This window comes from Orcinus orca, chromosome 3 (assembly GCF_937001465.1).
Source record: "Orcinus orca chromosome 3, mOrcOrc1.1, whole genome shotgun sequence".
NCBI classification, from domain to species: Eukaryota; Metazoa; Chordata; class Mammalia; order Artiodactyla; family Delphinidae; genus Orcinus; species Orcinus orca.
In genome coordinates this window covers 75,606,707-75,630,829 of record NC_064561.1, presented here as the reverse complement: position 1 = coordinate 75,630,829, position 24,123 = coordinate 75,606,707, and the positions used below count along the sequence as shown (strand labels likewise).

The 24,123-nt window shown below is 47.9% G+C and overlaps 1 protein-coding gene across 4 annotated transcripts in view; it reads left to right on the top strand.

The window, feature by feature from the left end:
* The window catches only part of LOC101288688 (solute carrier family 22 member 5), a 93,616-nt gene extending 69,975 nt beyond the window's left edge, over nt 1–23,641 (top strand). For 2 of the 4 annotated variants that reach the window (XM_049707262.1, XM_004279895.3), the window contains 9 exons: nt 5,874–5,977; nt 12,733–12,887; nt 13,869–14,040; nt 15,237–15,363; nt 17,099–17,199; nt 18,814–19,028; nt 20,573–20,755; nt 21,987–22,122; nt 22,477–23,641. In XM_049707262.1, the coding sequence (XP_049563219.1) occupies nt 5,874–5,977; nt 12,733–12,887; nt 13,869–14,040; nt 15,237–15,363; nt 17,099–17,199; nt 18,814–19,028; nt 20,573–20,755; nt 21,987–22,122; nt 22,477–22,564 (1,281 nt within the window). In that variant the 3' untranslated portion in view covers nt 22,565–23,641. The remainder of the gene's footprint in view (nt 1–5,873; nt 5,978–12,732; nt 12,888–13,868; nt 14,041–15,236; nt 15,364–17,098; nt 17,200–18,813; nt 19,029–20,572; nt 20,756–21,986; nt 22,123–22,476) is intronic. The other 2 variants (XM_033405881.2, XM_049707263.1) reach the window with 2 other exon arrangements.
* The last annotated feature ends 482 nt before the right edge of the window (nt 23,642–24,123 follow it).

Sequence of the window (24,123 nt, the reverse complement as noted above, 5' to 3'; positions counted from 1 at the left end):
TCCTTCAGGGGAGTCTTGAGTGCTGCCCCAACAGACGTGTGTGTGTGTGTGTGTGTGTGTGTGTGTGTGTGTTGTTTTTTGTATGTTTGGACATTTGATGTCCCCAGCATCTGTGCCTCCTTACTCCACATGTATGTAGTAGGAGTAAGAGAAGAGCCCCACTGGGATCTCTGAGCAAGTGACATCATTCCAGTGTCCTCAGGCATTGTTACTTGAGAAAAGAGGTACTGATTGGAGGTAGCTGACTGTGACTTGTGGCTGACAAGTGCATGGAGTATGAAAACTTCCAGTCATCACAAATCCTTGGTCCTAGCCTCGCAAGTGAGTCTGTCACCCTTCTGGAAGCCAGTCTGTCACCCTTCTGGAGGCCAAGTATTGTGAAAGTAGAGGCTGTTCCTCAGACTGCAGGGAGAGAACACAGAGGGGAAGCCACAGTCCATGACTCAGAAGTCCCTACAAATTCTGCTTCTGGCTGCCTGTGGAAGAAAAGGCAGTGAAGTCAGAAGTAGCTCATGGCATTTCTTAGGATTTTTCCCTAACCCCTGTGGTCCCCAACTTACTCTAGTCATTTGCTCTTTCTTTGCTGCCCCCATCATGCCTTCGGCTGAGCGTGGTGATGGCACTGATGAGCTCCCAAAGGCCAACTGTTCCAGAAGGGTCCTTGAGCTATGTTGCTGCCAATGTCAGCCTTTCCTCTTATATATTTAGCCTATTTCTTTAGCTGTCTTAACAGTTTTGTAAGAGCTATGTGCCCTTTGACCTACTTTCAGGTTGTCAGTCTTTGCAGGGAGGCAAGATTAATATATTACTTAGCCCTTTGTTAGAGGATGCTGGAATGCCAGACTTTAAGTTCAAGGCTGCTTGTTCTCTTCTGGTGAACAGTCACTGTTGGAAGCTGTTGCATTAACATTCTGAGAGCTCCTTTTTTCGAAGGCCCATTTTCTTTCAACCTGGACCTGGCCTGCTGACCGTTGCAGCTAGTCCTGTGCCTGCTAAATGTCTGCAAGACTGCCCTTTGCCCCAAATCATAGAAGTGTTTGTAAGTACACTGGTATTGAATTCCTATTCATGATTTCTTTTTTTTTTTGGCGGTATGCGGGCCTCCCACTGCTGCGGCCTCTCCCGCTGCGGAGCACAGGCTCCGGTTGCGCAGGCCCAGCAGCCATGGCTCACGGGCTCAGCCGCTCCGCGGCACGCGGGATCCTCCCGGACCGGGGCCCGAACCCGCGCCCCCCGCCCCCCGCATCGGCAGGCGGACTCCCAACCACTGCGCCACCAGGGAAGCCCCCTATTCATGTTTTTCAGCAGAAAATGAAAACCTCAGGTCTCGTGTTTGATTTTTTTTCTTTGTTGAGGTTAATGTGTGCACATGTAGTACTAAACTTTGTGGTAGACTTAACATCTCTGTATCTCCTGCAAGTCCTAACATTGATGCTGGATACAGATTGGGTACTCAGGAAAATTTTTATTGAATGGATTAATGAATAATTTTGAAATCTCTAAAGTGTGAGAACTGAAGAAGAAAAGGACAAGTTTAACTTATAGAAGGGAAACTTAGTGGTGGTTGAAAGGCACTGACTGGAATATTTTAAAGTAAATGTAATCCCCCACTCCACAACCTGGGGCTTGCCCCTGCGTGGATCTGCAACAAGGCACTGGGACTGGCAGAAAGAAGGGGACACTATTTATGAGGTGAGAAAGGTGGTTCTCCCATGTTTCAGGAATAGTTTGGTGGTCCATGTGCTTCTAGGCTAGCCCCTTCCCTAGCCCTTCAGTCACCCCTGGAGTGCTGGGGAATCAGCCACCCCACTGTGCAGTGCTGCTCCAATACCTGAGTGTTTCTTGGCCCAGGACTGCCTCCTTCTCGGGGAACCTGGGTGATTTCTCAGGCTACCTGGGTCTGAGACACCTGCTTTTTGGTGTCTGCATAGCACAGCCTGTGGCCGGAAAGGTTCTTTTAGAAACTTCTAACTCTTCTGGCACCCATGACGTGGGGTCTCTTCAGCCAAAACCCAGCAGTCCTCTGCGTCCCCTTGCTCCTTGCCAGCCTCTGCTTCGCAGAAGCCCCCTGCCCTGACCCTTCGCAACACTTTTACTCCCTGTTGTCCTAGAGAACCTCTTTTTCTGGACCAGCTTTTCCATCAGCCTTATGCGCGTGTAGTCTTGGAAAATAGGAGAGACCCCACTGTTATCTCCAAGTCCACCTGAAGAAAAAGCCACATCGACCTGGGAGGCAGGCCCCGGGCTGACTCTGGGGTGGGGAGACCAAAAGGACCTGGAGACTGTGCCTCACTGGTATGCCTTTGCTGACTTCCCTCACTCTAGGAAAGCTCAGACCCTTTTCCCTGCCTTTGCAGCTCATGGCAAGCCACTTGCTGGGTCCCTGAAGGGCCCTGTGTGTGTGCAGTCACAACAGACCCATCTGGCCATGAGTGGTCAGATTGATTGTCTCTCTAGCTAGCTGAGAACCGACATCCTGGGTCAAAGTTCTGACAGTTGTCACAGAGAAGGTGTGAGGGAGAAAGGAAAATAATCTGTTCTAGAGAATGAAGCTCAGGGTTCATCTGGTCTTTGGGCAGCCAAGCCCAAGGACTAAACCCAAGGGATAATATGGTTCGGAAGGTTGACTGTCCTTTTATCCATCTATTCACTCACTCACATAGGTACCAAACAGCTACCGAGCCTCTCTTCTGCAGGGCACTGCCAGGCTTTGTAGAGGATATGGTAGCAAATTCTTTTTCTTCTTCTTCTCCTTGCCCTGACAGCCTTGGGGCAAGGATTCACCGTTAATTGCAGCAGGAGGCAGAATGAAATGTGTTTAGAATACATGGCATTCAGTAACAGGTAGTGCTTACCAGTGTGTTTGACCGTTGATGCGGTCAGCCTAGGTACATCTCTGGGAAGAGCTTCTGCCCTGTGGGCACAGGCCCTATCTCTTTTTTCTTCCAGCCAACTCACAGGTAAGGACATTTAGTCCCAGGGAACTACATCACCTCTCTACTTCCCATAACTGAGAAGTAGCACCAATTACATACTGCGTACAAGAGACACAATTTCTCTTTCTTCTTAAAAATTTTAACAGCTTTATTGAGGTATAAATGACATAAAACAAACTGTACATAACTAAAGTATATAGTTGGAAAAGCTCTGAGATATAGATACAGATATAGATATAGATATAGATATACACACATACACATATATATCCATGAAGACACCACCACTAGAAAGGCACATTTCTGACCAGGAAGGGTGGCAAGTCTAGGCTCCTTGCAAGGGTTACTCCCAGATGTTTTCAGTTTGTGCCTGCTTTCATAGCTAACCCAGCTGAGGGGTAAGGATACTAGACTCATGACCTAAATCTTAAACCTACACATTTAGTTCTAAGGTTGATCCCTGTTATCATCAGCCAGTATAGCCCATCCTTCGTACCAAGTGGCAGCATCAGTGAGCTGGTCTGTAGCTGCTTTAGTCGCAGCTGCCAAGCCAGGAGCTCAGTATAGAAATACTACACTCCTCTATAAACACAACAAGCCTGGGGCACATAGCCTGGACTCTATGGGCTTCTCATCGCCCCCTGCTCCACCTGCCGCCCGCTTAAGGAGGAGTCAGGCCAAGTCCAAGAGCCCACTGCACTCCATCTGGTGGTTGACAGGTAAGTGGATGGGTTGGCTGGGTGGGACCTAGCCCGTGCCTGCCCTTCTGTTCATTTTTTGAGACCTGTTATCTTTCCTGACCCTACTCACAGGCCCCTTGTGGCCAGGAGGAAAGAAGTTTTAACCCATGCTTGCTTTTGGAGGGCCCAAAGCCAGGTTGTGAGAATTGTTGAGAAATGTCAGTAGTGGATAGAGAGCCCAGTTGGACCAAGTGGTGGTGGTGAGGCTGCAGGAGCCGGAGAGATGCTCTGGGGACCTATTCCAAGATGAGCACTACAGTCACCTTGTCTCCTGCAGAGCATAGTCTGACCTGGTTCCAGGTGGCACCTGGCCTTGCCAGTCCAGAAGTCCCTAGAAGCCTATATTGGGAGACCTGGCATGGGGGTGGGGGTGGGGTTCCACCCCAGAACTCACTGCAGAAGCCCGTGTGGGTTTCTAGTCTAGCACAGCCATATCAGTCCCCGACCCTCACGAGAGACCTATTGAGAAGCAGCTACTGACTGTATTCATTTTTTTTATTTCTGTCGCTACAAAAGTAGCGCATGCTAGGTGGGAATAGATCACATCATATTCAAGAGCAGCAATAGGCATAGTCTGGTCCTGAAGCTCCGCCTAACACCCCCAGAGGCTAGCACCCCATCACCAAGTCCCTCAGCTCTGAATCCCCTGCTACTCCCATCCTGACTTCGGCAGCCCTGTCTGGATGGGGGCTGCCCTAGGAGCACTCACCCTCCTAGAAGGGAGGTGGTATCTGGGTGCTGGCACGGCTGAGGCTGCAGAGGTGGGAAGGCTGCCATAGCCTGAGTGATTGGGCCTTGGTGCTCCTTGCTTGTCTTCTGCTAGTCTGGCCTTCTTCTAGATTTAGGAGTTGGTAACCCCCAACTCTTCCTGGAGTGGGGATCACCACCCCATACTCAGTCCATCCAACGTGCATGCTTATTCCAGAGTGGAGAGCCAGGTATGTGGCTCTTATCATCAGCTGCAGGGGTTCTTTGTGTCCACCCTAAGGGCTGCCCTCTGACCCCCTCTGAGGTGCCTGGAGGCACTGTGCACACACTGCCCAGCAGGGCCAAAAAGCAGACTTGCTTTTCCCTCTGACCCTGGCCTGGAAGAGATGCTTTATTCTTGGAAGCCGCACACTTCCCGGGAGCCAGCAGGCCCCATGGAGGGCAGGCCTGCAGCCTGGTGCCAGGCAAGCCAGGGTCTAAATTCCCTAGAAGGCGGCCTTCTTGGTTACTACTGAGCACCACCTCTCTGTTGCGGGAAACATTTTTCTGGGGACCACCAAGCTTCCTATTTTGGTTTTTCTTCCTTCTTTTGGCCCTTGTTAGGCTGGAGCAACCTAATGTCTGAGTGTTCAGGTGCTTCCCCATGCCCATAGACCTCTTTCCGTGCTAACTAGAGATGGAACTCTACACTGGGTACTGGGAACCTCAAGCACTGTAGCTTGTTCCCCCCCCCCACCCCCATCACTGTTTCACAAATGGGGAAATTGAGGCACAATGAGGGGAAAAATCTTGTCTGAGGTTGGGTAACTAGTTAACAGTAGAGTAGAAGCTAAAACCCAGCTTCTTGACTGCCAGCTCAAAGCTCTTGGCTGTAATTGGGCCTAGTGTTGGCACAGCATCAGGGATCCCAGCTCTAAATGTCAGCAGAAGGACCCAGGGGTCACTGGCCCAGAGTTGAAGCCTGAGCAGAGCTGAAGGAACAGATCCAGATGGTGCATACCAGGCCCTCTGGCCTCAGTCCCTCACTGGAAGCCTTGACCCTTAGAGCTGCAGAGCCCTGCTCCAGAACCACTCCTATGCCACCCCTGCCAATGACCTGAACCCCACTGAAAGGGTGCCCTGCCCCACCCACAGCCCCAGCCTCAGCCCAGGTCCTTAGAAGCGACCGTGAAAGGCCTCGCCTCCTCCTGGGTTGGCACATGGGCAGAGTACTTGCTCCCAGCCTGTCTCCCCGTCTCAAATTGGTAGCAAAACAATGAGGCTAAGAGCTGTGAAAAACAGGATGGTCAGTCTCCCTGTGAGGGGAAACCTGCTCTTTGCCTTGCTGCCCGACGAGCCATCGCCTGCCTCAGTGAGCTCACACACCCTTACAGTAATGTAAACAGAGCATGCAGGGATGCAGGATGTTCTGATTCCATTTTCCGAGAAGCCTTACATTTAAAACATTTTTAAAAGAAGTGAGTGATACATCCCTTTGCTCCTCTTTCAGTGGAACCTGGTGTGTGAGGACGACTGGAAGGCCCCGCTCACGGTCTCCTTGTTTTTCGGGGGTGTGCTGGTGGGCTCCTTCATTTCGGGCCAGCTCTCAGACAGGTAAGGTGGGTGTCTACTCCTGCAGCTGCAAGGCACCTCAGCACAGAGCAAGGTAGTGTTCTGTCAGCCCAGGGCTGTGTGTTTTAAAAAGGCGAAGGCACATCTATAGTATAGACTCCAGACCAAGTAAAGAGAGCCAGCAACCTCCTCTCACTAATGCTTGCTGAGTGAAACAACCTCAGCCGAGTGTACACATGATCCAGTTGACCAGGAAATATGCCACAACTTACTTCTGCACTGCCTGCTCGCCTTCCCTGGGTGAGCGTAACTCTTTGGCATCCTCAAGCTTAGGAGAGGGAGACACCACACACACACATGTCAGCTGTGTTGTAGATCTTAGGGCATTCCATAGGTGGCTGCCTCTGTGTTCCCCAAACCATTGCTCTTTCCTCAAGGTGAGAGGTCTCACTAGCCAACGGCAGTGTGATGGGCAGAACTCTTATGTCCACAGGGCTGATTCCCTTTATCTAACAGGCTTGTGGTTATGGCATTTCTCAGCAATCAGGAAGTGTGCTGTTTTGACCCATAAGCAGGTTATTTGTGTAATTCCAAGGCTCTTACCTCAAAGTCCATGGCTTAGGGAGTTCATCTCCTCTGGAAATCCCATACAGAATTTTAGAGATTGTATATGAGCATTTTTCTGGGGAAAACAGTTCCATAGTTTCCATGTTGTTCTCAGAGGGGTTTATTATGTTGTGTCTTGTTACCCCAGAGCTTCAGGGTCTGTGAGCGAAGCCCATGGCAAGAAGAGCAGCCTTCAGCAAGGTCCTTGGCCACACTGGGTCACCCAGTGGAGAGGAGTCCCAGCATCGTCCCAGCAGGGGGAGTCTCTAATAGAGAAGTTCAGGGTGAGAATGTCATCCTGCCTTAAGACTACAGCCATTTTATCCTGCAGCAGACATGCAAAGTGATGTTTTGGCATGTTTGCATCTATGGACTAATGTCGTTACTTGAGAAGTCTTTCCTCATAAGAAATATGTGCATTTCTCACTAGATTTGTCTTTTCCAGAGTGTCATCTAGGGATTTTTAAAAGGGACAAATTCCTACAGTCACCAATGAGCATTAAAGAGTTAAGTAGGCTGTGACCACTGACTGATGATTCTAGATGAGCCTGAGACACTTACTCCTTTAGGGGAAAGGCCTTTGCTTCCCCAGACCCTTAACTTAGCAGCAAGCATCAGCTGATTACTTATATTTATTTAATAAACACAGAGCATCTAATATGTGCCATTCACTCTTATGAGCACTGTATACCAAGTGAAAAGAAACAACAAATAATTTAATCTTCATAACCCTATGATGTGGGAAGCATTATTATTTTCAGTTTATAGATGGGAAAAATGAAGCCCAGAGGAATTAAATGACTTGCCCAGAGTCACACAGCTGGCAAGTGGCAGAGCTAGGATTCGGGCCCAGAGTCCTGATCCTCTGTTTTGTGTGGACTACTGTTCCAGGTGCCTGCTCTTCTAGAACTTGCTTTCTAGCAAGGCAGAATGTATTAAAGAATTGAGGGAAGTACTTGTTATCCTTTGTGGTGGTAAGTGATACAGCGGAGAAGTGCAGGGTGCTCAGAGAGGGTCTGACAGAGGAGACCTGAGATGGTGAAGCATTGAAGCATGTGCTGGGGGTTGAAAGATGAGTAGAAATTAGCTAGCTAAAGGGGTGAAGAGAGGAAAGAGTGTTCTGGGCAAGAGAGCCAAGAGTACTTAAGCCTAGACTCAAGCAAAGGCATAGCACACTTTAGGAACTGGAAGAAAGTGTTGGTGGGGGGTGGGGGGTGGGGGTGCGGAGAGTGGTATAGAGACAAAGCAGCGAGGCAGGCTGAGGCCCAAGCAGAAGAGCAGGCCGGGCTTAGCAGATGACAGGAGTCTGGGCTTTCGTCACAGAGCAGTGGGCAGCTTTTAAGAGTGTGACATCATCAGATTTGCATTTTTACAAAGTTGTTCAATAGCTTTGTGGAGAAAGGATTGAAAGGAAACAAGGAGGATTGTGGAAAGACCAATTAAGAGGTTATCACAATCCTTTATGCAGGAAATGAAGGTGGCTTGGACTAGGCTGAGGGCGGTAGACATGGGGAGGAGTGGTAGGAGGTAAAACCAACAGGACTTGGCTATGAGTTGGACATGGGAAGTGAGGGGAGGGAGACTTCTGGCCTGCACAGCCGCGTCAATGACGATACCCTTCTCTAAGACAAAGCACTCTGGAAGGCGACCATGTTTGTAGGAGATGATGTTGAGTTCAGTTTGAACATACTGAATTTGGGGTAACTATGAGACTTAAGGGTCTCATAGGAGGAATGGAGTATGGAGTTGGATGTATGGATAGGGTGCTCCGTGAGAGGTTTGGGCTGGAGAAACACGTTCGGGAATTGTCAGTTGATAGAACCCTCATCAAAGCCCCGTAAGTGGATGAGATTGCCTGGGAACAGTATAGAGTGAGAGGAGGGCGTGCCCTGGACGGAGCTTAGAGGCCCTCCCAGAGGGGTAGTGGGAATCCCCCTCTTACAGGGTTGGGTGGCAGCTGAGACTCAGAGGAATTACCTTCATGTGAAAGACTAGGAGGAGGTACCCCAGTTACAGAGTTGAAGCTCAGTGCATTTTTCTGGTCAGCTGTGTCATGGGATAGGGAGATCTTTGTGAGCTGGCCTCAGAGCCGTGTAATACCACGATTACCTGAGGAAAGTGTTTAAGTTCCCAAAGATCTGCTCCTGAGGAAACAGTAGAAACAAAGTTGGTGTGTATGTTGAGGACCACCTTAGTCTTCAGAAGGGCTAGTACAGGGTTTCTCAAACCTTTAAACATTTTTTTGCCAGCAGACTTCATCTTTTAAATAGAATCGTTTAAGTTCAGTCAATGAAATAGCTAAAAATGTGGCTGTTCTGGCTGCAGCACCTACCTTCAGCTCCCTACACCACCCCTCAAGCTTGTCTGCACCCCCTTGGAAGGCCCAGGGCTCTGTGGGATGGACAGTTTACTCCTAAGTGAGCCAATTCAAAAACCTAAGCCAGGGCGTCCCTGGTGGCACAGTGGTTGAGAGTCCGCCTGCTGATGCAGGGGACGCGGGTTCGTGCCTCGGTCCGGGAGGATCCCATGTGCCGTGGAGCGGCTGGGCCTGTGAGCCATGGCCGCTGGGCTTGTGCGTCCGGAGCCTGTGCTCCGCAATGGGAGAGGCCACAACAGTGAGAGGCCCACGTACCGCAAAAAAAAAAAACAAACAAAAAAAAACCTAAGCCAAACAGATTACCTAACGGCAGTGGATTCATGCCCTCCAGAGTTGTCTAGAATATCAGGTTTTTTTTATATAGGACTCCTTGTTGGAATATGAATAAGCCAAAAAGTCAAAAGCAATTAAAATAATCCTGGGCTGTCAAAGCATTTTATCTGACGTCATTGAGTTACCTCTATGTGCAGAAATAGAAGGGAGGCACAACTCTGGGAAGAAGTAGCTGATATTTCCTATTTTTGTAGGCATATGTGTGTTTGACCTTTTGTTGACAGACTTTAAAAGTGAGCATTTCTTACAAATTAAAACTACAACGAGGTACCACCTCACACCAGTCAGAATGGCCATCTTAAAAAGTCTACAAATAACAAGTGCTGGAGAGGGTGTGGAGAAAAGGGAACCCTCCTACGCTGTTGGTGGGAATGTAAGTTGGTGCAGCCACTATGGAAAACAGTATGGAGGTTCCTGAGAAAACTAAAAATAGAGTTACCGTATGATCCAGCAATCCCACTCCTGGGCATATACTCGGACAAAACTATAATTCAAAAAGATACGTGTCCCCCTATGTTCATAGCAGCACTATTCACAGTAGCCAAGACATGGAAACAGCCTAAATATCCATTGACAGATGAATGGATAAAGAAGATGCGGCACATATATACAATGGAGTACTACTCAGCCATGAAAAAGAACGAAATAATGCCATTTGCAGCAACATGCATACAACTAGAGATTATCATGCAAAGTGAATTAAGTAGAAAGAGAAAGACAAAAACCGTATGATATCACTTAATGTGGAATCTAAAATATGGCACAAATGAACCTGTCTAAGAAACAGACTCACAGACAAAGAGAACAGACTTGTGGTTGCCAAGGGCGAGGAGGGGAGGGAGAGGGATAGACTGGGAGTTTAGGGTTAGTAGATGCAAACTATTCCATTTAGAATGGATAAACAACAAGGTCCTACTATATAGCACAGGGAACTATATCCAATCTCCTGGGATAAACCATAATGGAAAAGAATATAAAAAAAGAATGTCTATATGTGTATAACCGACTCACTTTGCTATACAGCAGAAATTAGCACAACATTGTAAATCAACTCTACTTCAATTTAAAAAAACAGAGAAAAAAATGTTAGTGGCTATCAGAGAATGCAGCTGATTTTTATTTTCTTCTCTGTGCTTTTCTATATTTTACAAATGTACAATTTATGCATAAATATCAAAGAATAAAAATAGACAAATATTTCTTAAAAAAAACGTGAGTGTTTTCTGGCCCCAACCCTGGATTGCCAAGGACTATAGCAATGTAAGGGCTTCCTGAGTCTTCCTCTTCCCTACTATCCAGAGAGCCTTTGGGAAGGGAAAGCAGGGTAGGAAGGGCCCTCCCCTTGGTTGGTGTGCAGGGCACTGTTGTTACAGGACAATGCAGGGGAGCCTCCTTTTAGGTCAGGGTTGCTCAACCTCAGCACTGTTGACATTTTGAGCCAGAGACTGCTTTGTTGTGGGGGACTATCCTGGGCATTTTCGGATGTTTAGAACATCTCTGGCCTCTATCTACTAGATGCCAATATCATCAAAAACAACAAAACCCTGTTGTAATGGGAAGAAGCAGCAAACTCTTTACTGTGGCTGAAGGTCTTGTGCAGTCTGGCTCCTGCCACCCTCTACTGAACAGCTGCCCTTCGTGTTCACCATGCCCCTCTAGCCACAGTCGCACATGCTCTTCTCACAGTCACAGTGAAGAATTCCCCCCCGCCCCCCGCCAGCCGCGTGCCGTGGCCTTCCTTGACCACGCAGGCGGCCTCCTCAGGGTTCCCAGTTTACATTACCCTGGTTCCTTGTTCCTATCAGAAATTGGTAAATAAAAGATGACACCATATGATTAATATTGGCCTCCCCCACTGTACTGTGAATATCGTTGAAAGCTTGGTCCCTCTCCCCTACTCCCCCTTGTCAACAACTTCTTTTCCTTTGGGTCTGGTCTCAGTGCCCCATAATCAGGGAGACCTTCCCTGAATGCCCACGTCCCCAGCCCCTACCTCCAGTCCAGGATAGGTTCCTCTGTTGTGTCCCTTGTGGGCCAGGATGCTGTTCCTTCAGTGCTCTTGTTCCAGTGTGTAATTGTACATTCAGCAGTGTTGTTGTTCGATTAAAATATGATTACTGTCTGTCTCACCAACTGTAGACTATAAGCTCCTTGAGGGCAGAATCAGTGTCTTTTTTTAATTCAAATACATCCGTAATGACTAGTATATAATAGATGTTCAAATAAATATTCATTGAATGAAAATAGGTGTCTGCTAGCCCTGGGCAGACTTAAGCTGAATCTGCTAGGTTGAATGAACTAGGTTGACTTGTTCCTCCTTGTTGTGTCACTGTCTTTAAAAGCAAACAAATCCCAAAAAACCAACATTTTTTAAAATTTGAAAATGAACACAGGTACAGAAACCACACAGAACAAATGAGGCTTAATGAATTATTCCAGGGGAATAACCATATAAAAACCACGAAGTCAAGAAATAGAACTTTGCTGGCCACCCAGAAGCCCCATCCATCTGTCCCATCCCAAAGACAATAGCTTCCCTCACCTATAAGTAAACACTAGCCTGACTTTTATAATAATCACTTCCCTGTGGGTTTTTTGTAGTTTTATCGTCTAAATGTACATCCTTAAACACAAGTTTAGTCTTGCCCACTTAAAAATTTTTGTATGTCTTTTAGTCTACTTTAACCTATGGATTCTCCATCCTTTTCTTTGCCTGGGCTGTTCTACCTGTAGAATTTCCCCGTTTGAATTTTGCTAACTGTATGCTTATGGTACAATTGAGCATATTCCTCTTTTCCCTGCATTTCTTGCAAATTGCAGCTGGATCTAGAGACTTCATCAGATTCAGATTCAGCCCCTTTGTAAAGACTATAGGAGTCATGCGATGTTCAAGTGTCTCTCTTTATGATGTTAGCAGTCATTGAAACACAACGCCCATATCTCTTCATTCATCGGGGGTTGTAAAATGATGATGTTCTAGTTTTATCACTTTGGTTTCATTTAATAGTTGGAATACTTTTATGAAATGATACTCTCCCTCATTGTTATTGGTAACTGTTCGCCATAGTTTACATAGAAAAGTCAGGACAAATGTTTTCCCCTTTATTTACCAGTTTTCATTTATAATGAATTGTTTCTCCATCATCCTCCAAAGTAAACCAGCTCTTTTAAAAAAATAATAAATGATGAATGTATGAATTTAAGTATAATGAATGTGTGTCAATCCCTTGTAATCACTGTCTTAATTCTGGCACTGCCTTTTGGGCAACCCTGGTGCCCAAGCTGCACATTGGTCCTGGTGAGTGGGGAGGGGAGTAACAGCATAGGGACTGAGAGGCCAGGATTGCACCTGCACCAGCTGCCCTGGCAGCAGTGTCTGCGACCCCTCCCTGAAATGACTCTGGGGAAAGCCCCTCTTGGTGGGGCCCATTCCTGCTGCCTTCTCCCAGCTGGTTCTCTGTCACTCTCCTTTCCTTCCCAGGTTTGGTCGGAAGAATGTGCTGTTTGTGACAATGGGCATGCAGACTGGCTTCAGCTTCCTGCAGATCTTCTCGAAGAACTTTGAGATGTTTGCCATGCTGTTTTTCCTTGTAGGCATGGGCCAGATCTCCAACTACGTGGCAGCATTTGTCCTGGGTATGGCCATCAATTTGGAGTCGAGTACTTGATCCTGTGTTTCACCATCATCCCACCACCCGCTTTCTGGAGACAGCTGTGATGCCCCTCCAAGGGAAGTGGTCTCTGGCAACACCGACCAGGGATTCTTGATGAATCCAATTAGTAGTCAGGGAAACTGAGTCTGCCAAGTGCCTAGCCTTGTGTCCCCAGCAGCCCAATAGCCTGACTGCTGATTTCCAGTTCTTTTCTGGCCCCCGAGGTGTGGCACCTTGGTCTCATTAGTACTCGATGGCCATTTAGCCGGAATTCACCTAAGATCTTAAAAATAGGACTTGCCTCTGCCCAGGGCTGGGGTAGCTAAGGAAACAGGGAGGCATGACATGAGGAGCAAGGGCCATGATTGGCAGGCTTACCAAGGAAGAAAACTGCCTCTTCTGCAAAACATAGTGGCCAGTGAAATCGACTGGCAAGAATGAATTGATAGGAGTGGGCTTTAGTCACATGATCTTCAGGGTTTTAATTGAGTCCACACTGCAGGGCTTTGGCCTGCTCTCACTGAAAAGTTGCCAGTCTCACTGTTCAGAGGCATCTAACTCTAGCTTATTGGTCTTTGGGTTTCTTGGGTTGATTGTTAAAAGGATCATTTGTTTCTCTTCACAGTTGATAAAATATTTTTCCTTAAAGCGTAATAGTCAGCATGTGTGGCCTTAATAGTGACTTCCCCTTTAATGAATCTCCTTCCTCAGTGAGGCCTCACGTGGCATCTTTAGCATAGGGCTTCAGGAAGTGATGACAGTTTCATGAGAGAACTGTCGCCGTGAGGCCACAAGGAGGCACCCGCAGCAGGTGGTCAGAATCCCATCCCTCCCTAGGGCTTGGAAGCTTCAAGATAATTCTGCCTGCTTTCTTATCTGTATGTTGAAAATTACACACAAGAAGATTAATAAGGAAATAACCGGAATTAAGATACTAACATGACTCCTCCCTTGTTTTGAACAGGAACAGAAATTCTTGGCAAGTCAGTTCGTATTATATTCTCTACGTTAGGCGTGTGCATATTTTATGCATTTGGCTACATGCTGCTGCCGCTATTTGCTCACTTCATCAGAGACTGGCGGATGCTTCTGCTGGCGCTGACGGTGCCGGGGGTGCTGTGCTTCCCACTGTGGTGGTGAGTGAGTGTGTGGCCCTGTGCCCGGTGGTGCCCACCAGCAGGATGTCTTCTATCTGGCCTTCACTAGGGGGCAGCAGCAACCCACAAATCCCCATTTGGGCTCACAGAGACAGAAAATTTAAAGTCTTTATAAGGTGTTTCAGAATGTTTTTCCATACTCAGAAAAGCCAAAAACAAAACAGCCCCAAGACATCAACAGACTTGTTCTCAGCCCTGTGCTGGGTTGATTGGAGTGCAAGGAGAGGAAAGCAGTAGCTGCGAGACGATGGAGTTTAGCATAAGCTCCAGGAAGCTATCAGACTGCAGGACAAGACAGCTTAGGCCCTGGCTCTGGTTGTATGTTGCCGCACCCTCGTGCCAGAGGCACCGGGAGAAGAGGGAGCACGTTGTGCGAGTCCTCAGGGTAGCTGGGTGGAGGAAACCAGGCTCCATCTGAGCCTCCAAGATAGAGGTTGGACAGGCGGAGAGGAGACCGTTCCATATGGAGAAAGAGAACACAGCCGAGGGGCTGAGGCGAGAATCGCCCCTTGCAGGTGGGGATGGTGAGATCACTGGTCCACCTGGATGTGAGAGCATTGCAGAGCATAGTAGGAGAAGATACAGAGCAGAGATGGTACAGGGGAGTCCTAGTTATGACCTAAGGGCAGGGGCTACCTCGTGAGGTAGAAAATAAGATCCATAAAGTCTCAAAACACCTAAGTGCCTTATGGAGAGTCAATTGGATGAATCAAGGGGGGGCAGGGGGAGGGGAGAGAGTGAGGAAAAACTAGAGGCTATAAGAGGCCAGTGCAAAAGCTGCTGTGGATGCCAGGCACAAGCAAGGGAGTTCGGCAGGGTAAGGGTCTGGACCGGGCTCAGCCCATGACAGAAGCCAAGCTTCAGGAGCCCATTTTGCACCTGTCTACTTAGTGTCCAGCAGGTGGCACCACCACTCTTCAGAAATGGAGGTGGCCAGCCAGGGGAGGAATCCCATCATGGTGTGTCGGCCCCTGTAAATTTTGTGTACTCCAGTGAAATCAGAAGCTCGCACTTACTGGCTCTAGTATGGTGCACCTCTTAGCTTCTGGTTTGGAAACACCAAACATCCCTCGAACCTAGCTCTGGTTCTGAAACCCCCTTTCCCACCTCCACTTATGCTCCACCTGGTCTGTGGGACGGGAAGGCCTCAGTGAGATTGCTCCTTGTACTTCCAGGTTCATCCCTGAGTCCCCCCGATGGCTCATCTCTCAAGGCCGATTTAAAGAGGCAGAGGTGATCATCCGCAGGGCTGCCAAAATCAATGGGATCATTGCACCCTCAACCATCTTTGACTCGAGTGAGGTGAGCACCATGCCGGAGCTGGTGGGAGGGCCTCCGTGACCAGATTTTAGGGTAGGACCACACAGCCCTGAAGCCCTCCCTTCACACGGGAGCCCAGCTCTCCCCCGCCCAAGCCCCAGCTGCCCCCAAGGCAGGTCCTGTTAAAATTCAGAAGTTGAGAAGGTGCCAACTGCGTAAACTCCTTCACCTTTCCGTGGAGTTTAGGTTTTCATACTTTATATAATTATTTTCTAAGTGATCATACAGTCGAACCATTACTTTTAATAATAAAAACTCTTTATGAGTTAACAGGTCTTTCATGAAATTGGCATTTTGGGAAATCATTGTTTCTTACACCTTAGGTTGTTTCTCATCTTAAAAAATAATACAAGTACCTAAGGTATGAAGCAAAAATAGATTTGGAGTTAGAAATGTCCTGTCTCCTTCCGCCCACCAACGGGGAGTTGTTGATTATCGTCTTGGAGCCAGGTCCTTTTTGATATCCGCCCTCCCCCTACCCCACCCCTCTCTGCAAACCCTGTTCTCACGCGCCATGAGTAATTTCCTGGCTCTGCCTGATTCCTGGGTCTTGCTTCTCCTTCCTGTTCCCTCTCTTTCCACCTCCTCTGCAGCAAGCGGTTTTCCTCAGTCTCATGCCTCTGAGAAGAGGTTAGAAATTGTCATTACTGGCTGATGGGGTTCTGGAGTGTGTCCCTGCTCTGACAGGAAGACAAGGTCCTGGCTGTGAGAACAGCCACCAGCAGTCAGTCATACCGCAGTGCGCAAAGGCATGCAGATGCAGACTTGGGGCTTGGGAAAGAGAGACCGGTTATTATAGGCAGCAAAGAAGCTGCTGGCCACTGACAGCCCTGCCGGCCTCATGGTTAAGCGGTGGCCCAGCACCAAATCCCACTCAGCACATCCTAGAAAGGACTCTGGTGCACAAAAGCTCAGGGAGGGGTAGGTGGCAGGGAGGGCTTTTAAGTGAGGTGGCCTCTGTAGCTTTGCAGAGGTCAGTCTGGATGAAACCGTAAGTCCCACTGGCATCTTTGTGGAAATGAGGGTATTCCAGGGGATCCATTAAGTCAAAAGTTGACCTTTCGTTGAACTGCTAACTCAGGAAAAACAAACTCCAAAACTGGGTTTGCTTAAGAAAGCAACATCAGTGTGTTTAGATGTGTGGTTTATTAATGTCCTTGGCTGTGCCAGATTTCATAGGAAGTTACTCAGAGTGAAGCTGAGGTCAATTTTCCTGTTTTTCTATCTGAAACTTTTTTCCTTGGAAGTAGACCAGTAACTACATGGTATGAGGACTGAAAACATTAATTCTTTTAAAATATAATATCAATAAACTACACAGCCAGTTTCTCTCTCTGACCCAGAGGGGCCGGGAGCCAGCCTTGGAAAGGAATGCGCAGAGGCCTCCCTGGAATGTGGCCATTGACGGGGCTGGAGGTTTTGCCGGGAGGGGGCAGTCAGCTTGGGCCTCCTCCTTGGCTGCATCGCACCAAGGGCTGGTCACTTACTTTTCCTCCTCATTCTCGTTCACAAATTTGTTATCCACAAGGTCCGGTGAAGCCTTCTGCAGCCCAAGACATAGTCACTATACATACCCTTCTTTTCAAGCAAGAAACATAAAACACTCCCCAACTTGGAGACGCAGAAAGCTAAGATGCCAGGGTTTCAAGTATGTTCTTGGGTCTCTGAGTCTCCAACCTTCTCTCCGTCCCGTACCCTTGTCATGTTGTTCCTGCAGCTACAAGACCTAAGCTCCAAGAAACAGCAGTCTCACAGCATTCTGGATCTGCTCCGAACCCAGAATATCCGGATGGTCACCATCATGTCCATAATACTGTGGTGCGTAAGTGAGACATACCTAAGGCCTCCAGACAAAGCTTCTGGCAGTGTCTGTCAGGCCTCACATTTGCAGACATCTCAGATCAGAATTGAAAGCCTGTGTCATCAGAAAGTGGCAGGGATGTGCCTTGCAATAAAAGAAGTGGGCATGTCCCAGTTCTTAACGGAATCTCAGAAGAGGAGAACGAAAACTGTTGTGGGGGCTTTGGGGGGAAGATATGGGATCTTTGGGGATCCCTCCGGGTCAGAAGGCAAATCGCTGTTCACATTGGGTCCCTAGTTTAGTTGTTCCTGTTGCCTGTGCATCAGACAGTGACTGAGGCCTTTAAGAAGTTCTAAGTGAAGACACCGTGTCCTTTCAGTTATAGAGGCTGCTAAGTATGTTCTGGAAATGTGGAAGCAGGACATCCTCCCTCTGGGATGTTTGGAGACTGTCCTGGAGGCAGAGCCATGGCCTACACGTCCTTGTCAGGTTCCTTCTAACGAGGCATTTCACCAAGTGTGTCAGGGAGGGATCTGTGATTTACCAGAGAAAAGGAACACATCCAAGTGCCTAGGTAGCATTTGCTTAGTGGCCAGACCCTTGGGATTACAAGTGACTACCTGAGCCTGCGGGGGAGGAAGGCAGACTTCATCTCAGAGTGCTTATTGCTGGAGTCAACAAGCCTTGGCAGCCAGCCACCCATTTCCAAGGAATGGCACGGGATCCCTTAGGGCAGTGCACCGCCCCTGAGTCGGCCTCAAACAAAACCAGCTTTCAGCCTGCACCACAGACCTGCCAGCCTGCGATGAGTCACCCTTCCATGGTTCACCCAGGCACCCCTCCTGCTCTGGATTTCCCAGGGACTCCTGTACATGCCCTTTTCCCTGATTGTACCAGCTGTGGTTTCAACCTGCAGATGAGTTAAAAACAGTCTGATTCATACTGGTCTGGTTTGCCAAAGAGTGTTGACCATCAATAGAGAGAATGCCTACTGGGGACAGGGTCTAGGCCAGGGGCAGCGGGGGGCATGCAGATGGCCCACTGGGAGCTCCCTCTCCTCCCCACGAGTCCGGTGGGGTTGGGGTCACCTGCTTCTGACCAGCCTCTTCCTGGCTGGTCGCCCCAGAGGGTCCGCCAGGGATCTTTCTCTAAATGTTTGACCTAATGATTGTTCCTTATTTTATCTCATCAGTCTTATCACACCCCACTTGCTATCTGCCTCCTTACTCATACCCTAGCTCCTTCTGCAGTTGTTGGATTTGGGAGGTTCAGAGAGTAGGGAAATAGGCTTTTGTGAGTGCTTTAGCTTAGGATTTTTAAAGCTGAAAGGCAGGTTGGAGTATTTTTGGTTTTTGATTTTTTTTTTTCCAACAAAGTGAATCTATCTGAATTATATGTCTTTTTGCTGGAATGCTTTGTTTAGAAAGCTCTGAAAGTGCTCTGACCCAGAAGGTACCCTGGTCTTGGGGGAAGTTATCTTTCTTTCTAAGAAGTAAGACTCAGGGTTAAATCTGCTGCCCTCCTGGTAAGGATAGTTTTGAATTTCCTGCAATAATTATATTTTAAAAGTTGTCCAGGTTGGGAGGCACGTGGATGCCACTTCTCCAGCTATTTTCTGCATTCTGTTTCAGGATGACCATATCAGTGGGCTATTTTGGGCTTTCCCTTGACACTCCTAACTTGCATGGGAATGTCTATTTGAACTGCTTCCTCTCGGCTGTGGTTGAAGTCCCAGCATATGTGTTGGCCTGGCTGCTCCTGCAGCACCTGCCCCGACGCTATTCTATGGCCACCGCCCTCTTCCTGGGTGGCAGCGTTCTTCTCTTCGTGCAGCTGGTGCCCCCAGGTAGGTACCATACATGTCTGCAGTCTGGGATATCCATTGAGTCACTCAGTCTCTACCATACTGTCTCAGCCAATTAATAAAGAGAATAAAATTATGCCATTACAGCTCGCCTGCATATCTGTGTTCTCAGCCCACAAGTCAAGAGAAAGTGTCTCCTGGGACCAGACAGTCATCATGGCCTGGGCTTTGGGGTAGAAGGGAGAGTGACCTTGTGGGGCTGACGGTTGATTGTACTCTACCCAAGTTAATGTGTGTGTGTGTGTGTGTTTATTTGCAGAGTGAGGGGGAGGAAAGAGGGCCATCCCCATGTCTTTTTAACCTGGCCCCATCTTAGTCATTTATTCATTCAATAAGTAGCTGTGGAGTGTTTACTGTGGGGGAGGCACTGTGCTTGGGGCTGACGGTGCAGAAGTAAAGGAGTCGGGCAGAGCCCCAGGCCCTCCTGGCGCTCAGACTCCAGTTGAGAAGACAGACAACAAACAAGTAAATAAAATGCTTGTTATAGTACAGACTGTGTTACCTTTAATAATGACACTGAAGGACAATGGAGAGCTAGTTTATATAGAGTGGTCACAGACAGTGGCCCTAAAGAGGGGAAAGTCGAGCAGAAACAGATGAAACGATGGAGAAACCCATGAGAAAATCTAGGAGCAGAACATTTCAGGCCGAAAAAGAGCAAAGGCCAAGACCCTGAGGAGGCAATGAGCCTGGCGCACTTGGTAAGAGATGAGGAGAGGGAAAAGGGCAGGGCCAGGCCACGGCGTGGCTCTCACAGGCCAGTAGCAGGAGTTTATTTTTAAAACCATCTTGGTATCCCACAGAAGGGTAGGAGGCAGCCCTCTGAAAATTCATAAAACGGTTTATGGATCCTCATGTCCATTATGGTACCGAGAGTTGTCATGGGTTTGGGGACCTCTGGTAATCATTTGTGGGCCCCTGAGGCTGGCAACACTCTGCACAGGAAGAGCACCCACTGCAGCATGGCTGGGAGCCCAGGAATGTATGTAGAGGTTCACACCAGAGCTCAGGGAGACCCACAGGCCACTCACAGCATCTCCTCATTGGCACAGTGAGCAGGAGAGATCCGAGGATCATTCATGAGGGTCTGCTGGTCTGTGAAGTGTTGCATGGAGTGAAAGCGTGAAGTGAGTTATAATTGAACTTCCCATTCATCCACAAATCTTTAGTTAATTCCACAGTGCCTGCAGCATGAGGTTCTGGGGTGCCAGCTGCTCCCTCTGACACACATGTCTTTAATGACTTTTGGACTGGAGAGCAGGTTTCTCTGGGTTATTGAGGGGCTCGCTCACTCTGGTGGTCTTTAGGCTGAGGAGAAGAGCATGTCCTCACACAGCTGCAGGTCCCAGCCTCCTCTCGGTAATCAACTTGGAGGGACATAAGCCCCTTATCCCACAATAGGAAGTTATAGAAACTTTCCTCCCCCACCCTTCCCAGGGAGAAAGTATGTCTGTTTCAGGCAAAAAACTAGTAGCAGTGTGCCTTGGGTTGGTGCCTTCTCCTACTTTCTTCCCTTTGCTCTTCAGACTTGTATTATTTGGCTACCATCCTGGTGATGGTGGGTAAGTTTGGAGTCACTGCTGCCTTCTCCATGGTCTACGTGTACACAGCCGAGCTGTACCCCACAGTGGTCAGGAACATGGGCGTGGGAGTCAGCTCCACGGCATCCCGCCTGGGCAGCATCCTGTCTCCCTACTTCATTTACCTTGGTAAGTCCCGTGGGTTGAGCGCACACAGGAGGGATGGGGTGGAAGCACTGATTGGCTTTAATGCGACTTGGGGATGGCTTGTTAACAGGAAAGCAAACACACTCAGCAAATGGGATCCATCCAATACTGGATCTATGCCTGGAGAAGGTTCCTGTCTGGGTGTACTGTGGTGGAAGCGCTCATGTGGAAAACAACCTATAGACAGCTAGAAATTGATGACAGTTGAGGGTTTTTGTATCTGTTTTAGCCTTCCCAGGCCTTCCATCAGAGAAGGTAATTCCCCTATCCTAAGAAATTGCAGTGTCGTTTAGGGAGCCAGTGTACTAATTGGGGAAATTTCTTCTTGGAATCATAGTTTATAAGGAACAGGAAGGGAAAGATGTCTATTCTAGAGGTCTGATGAACCGAGAATTTCTGTAACTTGAAGCACTTAACACAGCAGTTTTACACTGTGCAAAGATCTGCCTCGTACCATTTTATGTAATAGGGCCCCAGTTTTATCTTTCTCAGAGTTATTTCCTCATGGCAGCTGCTGTCCCCCTGCACATGCCTAGCTGGCACATCTCTGGGGACGGGTGGCACCCACCTTGGGAGTACTCAGACTGCTTTGTGAACATGCTATATAGACCTGACAAGCAGAAACACCTTCTGATCTGGCCTGGAGACAAATCGAGTGGGTTGTGACACATCTGGAGAGGTGGAGGAGTTATTCCTATCCCTGGACACATACCTTGAGTTCCTTGGAAACCCAGCATTAGGAAATAGGGTGTTTTGTGGGTTTTTTTAATTAATTAATTTTTGGCTGCATTGGGTTTTTTTAAATTAATTTGTTGATTAACTTATTTATTTTTGGCTAGAAAATAGGAATAGAGGGACTTCCCTGGTGGTCCACTGCTCCCAGTGCAGGGGGCACAGGTTCGATCCCTGGTCGGGGAACTAAGATCCCGCATGGCACACAGCACGGCCAATAAAAAGGAAATAGGAATAGGAATGGCCCAGGCCCATCCTCCCAGGCTGCACCCATCCCCTGCACCGAGGTGTTGCTGCTCGGTGCCAACTCTGGGTTCTGTGACCTGCCTAGGTGCAAGATTCCAATATGGCAGCTCAGACTGGGAGATGCTGAGGCTGAGAAGGCAGGTGATCCCTGTTAGAGTCCTGGGGACACAAAGGGAGGGAGAGAGACCATGTCAAACTGCACTCCCGGCTTGGGGCTCTGTCTGCTTTGCCACAGGTGCTTACGACCGCTTCCTGCCCTACATTCTCATGGGGAGTCTGACCATCCTGACAGCCATCCTCACCTTGTTCCTCCCAGAGAGCTTCGGCACCCCACTCCCAGACACCATTGACCAGATGCTAAGGGTCAAAGGGTAAGGGGGCCTCCTTCTTCACAAAGTTAATGCACTGGGTCTGGGCCTGGCAGAGAGTTCCCCACGAACTCAGAAACGCCATGGACTAGTTTAGCCATAATAGGATCAGACATGGCCGGGTACTTACAGCCTGTTCTCTCTGGCCAGACCCAGACCACTGGGTCACCATGAACATCTCGACAGCAGTAGCAACTCGGATAGTACAGAGACAAGAAGAAACCTTTCAGAATCTGCTGTATGATATTTTCCCTTTAGTGAGATAACCTCAGCTCTGGGGCATTTTTTGTTTGTTTTGAGACTGGTAGGCATCTTTTTAAGATTTGTTTCTAACATTTGTTTGGCTTTTTCTTCTAGAATAAAATACAGGCAAACTCCAAGCCACACAAGGATGTTAAAAGATGGTGAAGAAAGCCCCACAGTCCTTAAAAACACAGGCTTCTAACACAACCTCCAGTGAGAAGGTAAAGAGGAAAGACCATCTTGTCAGAAGTGGCTTGTGCAGACACTGAGTCCTTCAGTGGCAAAGGTCTTTGCTGTTCATTCTGCGGACGCTGTGTCTGCCTTGCTCACGGATGGATACCCAGACTCAGCTGCATATGGTCCTAGAGCACCACCTTCCCTCCAGGGACACCATGGCTACTGACGGACAACTTTGGGTAAATCCTAACTATTACAGTGATGGACTTGGCACTTCCTAAGAAGTTAACTACTCATTAGAACCAGTAGGATTTGGAAGAATATGAATTAAAACTTTACATTTTAATTTCAGACTGCCTGAAAAGGCCCCTGATAGAACTGGGGGTCTAGTTCTCCACCTCCTCACCCTGCCAAAAAATCCTTTCCCTGTTTCCCACTAATGGTGCACTTTAGAGGAAAAGAAATAATTTCACAGGGAGTCTGATTTCTCATACTTTCTCAGTTACAAAGGATATTAAATGGGATTGTTGCTTCCCCAGGGCAGGAGAGCACAAGTCTGGGGAAACCTAGAGGTATTTCATATGGAGAGGACTCAGCAGATACAGAACAGAGACAAGTGCATTAACTTATGAGCTCTTGGACCACTCAGAGTGACTACTGGGTAGACTTGTTTACATCTGGTCAAAGCACTGGTCTTGTGCAGGCCCATAAGAGATTCATCACTGAATCTACTATTCTTGTTTTCCACTACTACGTGAATCAAGTCTCCTAGCTACTATGGTTTCTGATGTATGGTTTGAAGGAAGTATATCAATGAGAAAGAGAGACGAGCGAACTTGACTCTTCTCCCAAAACTATAATATGGATTTTGATTGTGTTTTGCTTGTTGTTTGTTATTATGTCTTTTTTTCTCCTTAAGTTATTTGCACTTCAGAATAGACTTAGGAAAGGCTGGTTCCTTAGCCTCCTGGTTTGTGTCTTTTGTTTGTTTCAACCCAGAATCACTCTGGCAATGGTCCACAGTTGCCACTTATGCAAGGCCTCACCAGCCTTAGCTACTAGCACTTTTCTGGGTGCCAAAAATGACATCATTGTGTGTGTTCCTTTCATGAAACTCAATCATGGAAACAAATTACAAAGAAGAAAATTAAGTCGTGTTCACAGTCTTTCAGAGTTGCTCACTTCAGTGGTGTAACATTGGGAGATATTTTGTGTTCAGCGTAAAATTGTCTTCCCTTTTCTGATTATGCTACCATGGTACTTCTAAAGCATATGCTTCACCTGGTTAAAAACAAAAAAGTATTTTTGTGAAAGCTACTGAAGTGCCTTGGGAAATGAAGATGTTTTAATAAATTAAATGATTTTTTAAAATAATAACAACTGCCCACAACTTTTATTTCCACAGTTTGGTGAGCCATGCCACACCACCATATCACTTTTCTCTATATTAGCTTGGGCTAATTCTAACAGTGGTTTATGATTAGTCTCTAAAGCTAAACTTTAATCCCCATGTACTAGAGACCTTCACTCTATTGACTATGGACTGAGGCAGCATTCTTGCACAAGTGTCTTAGCCTGGGTTCC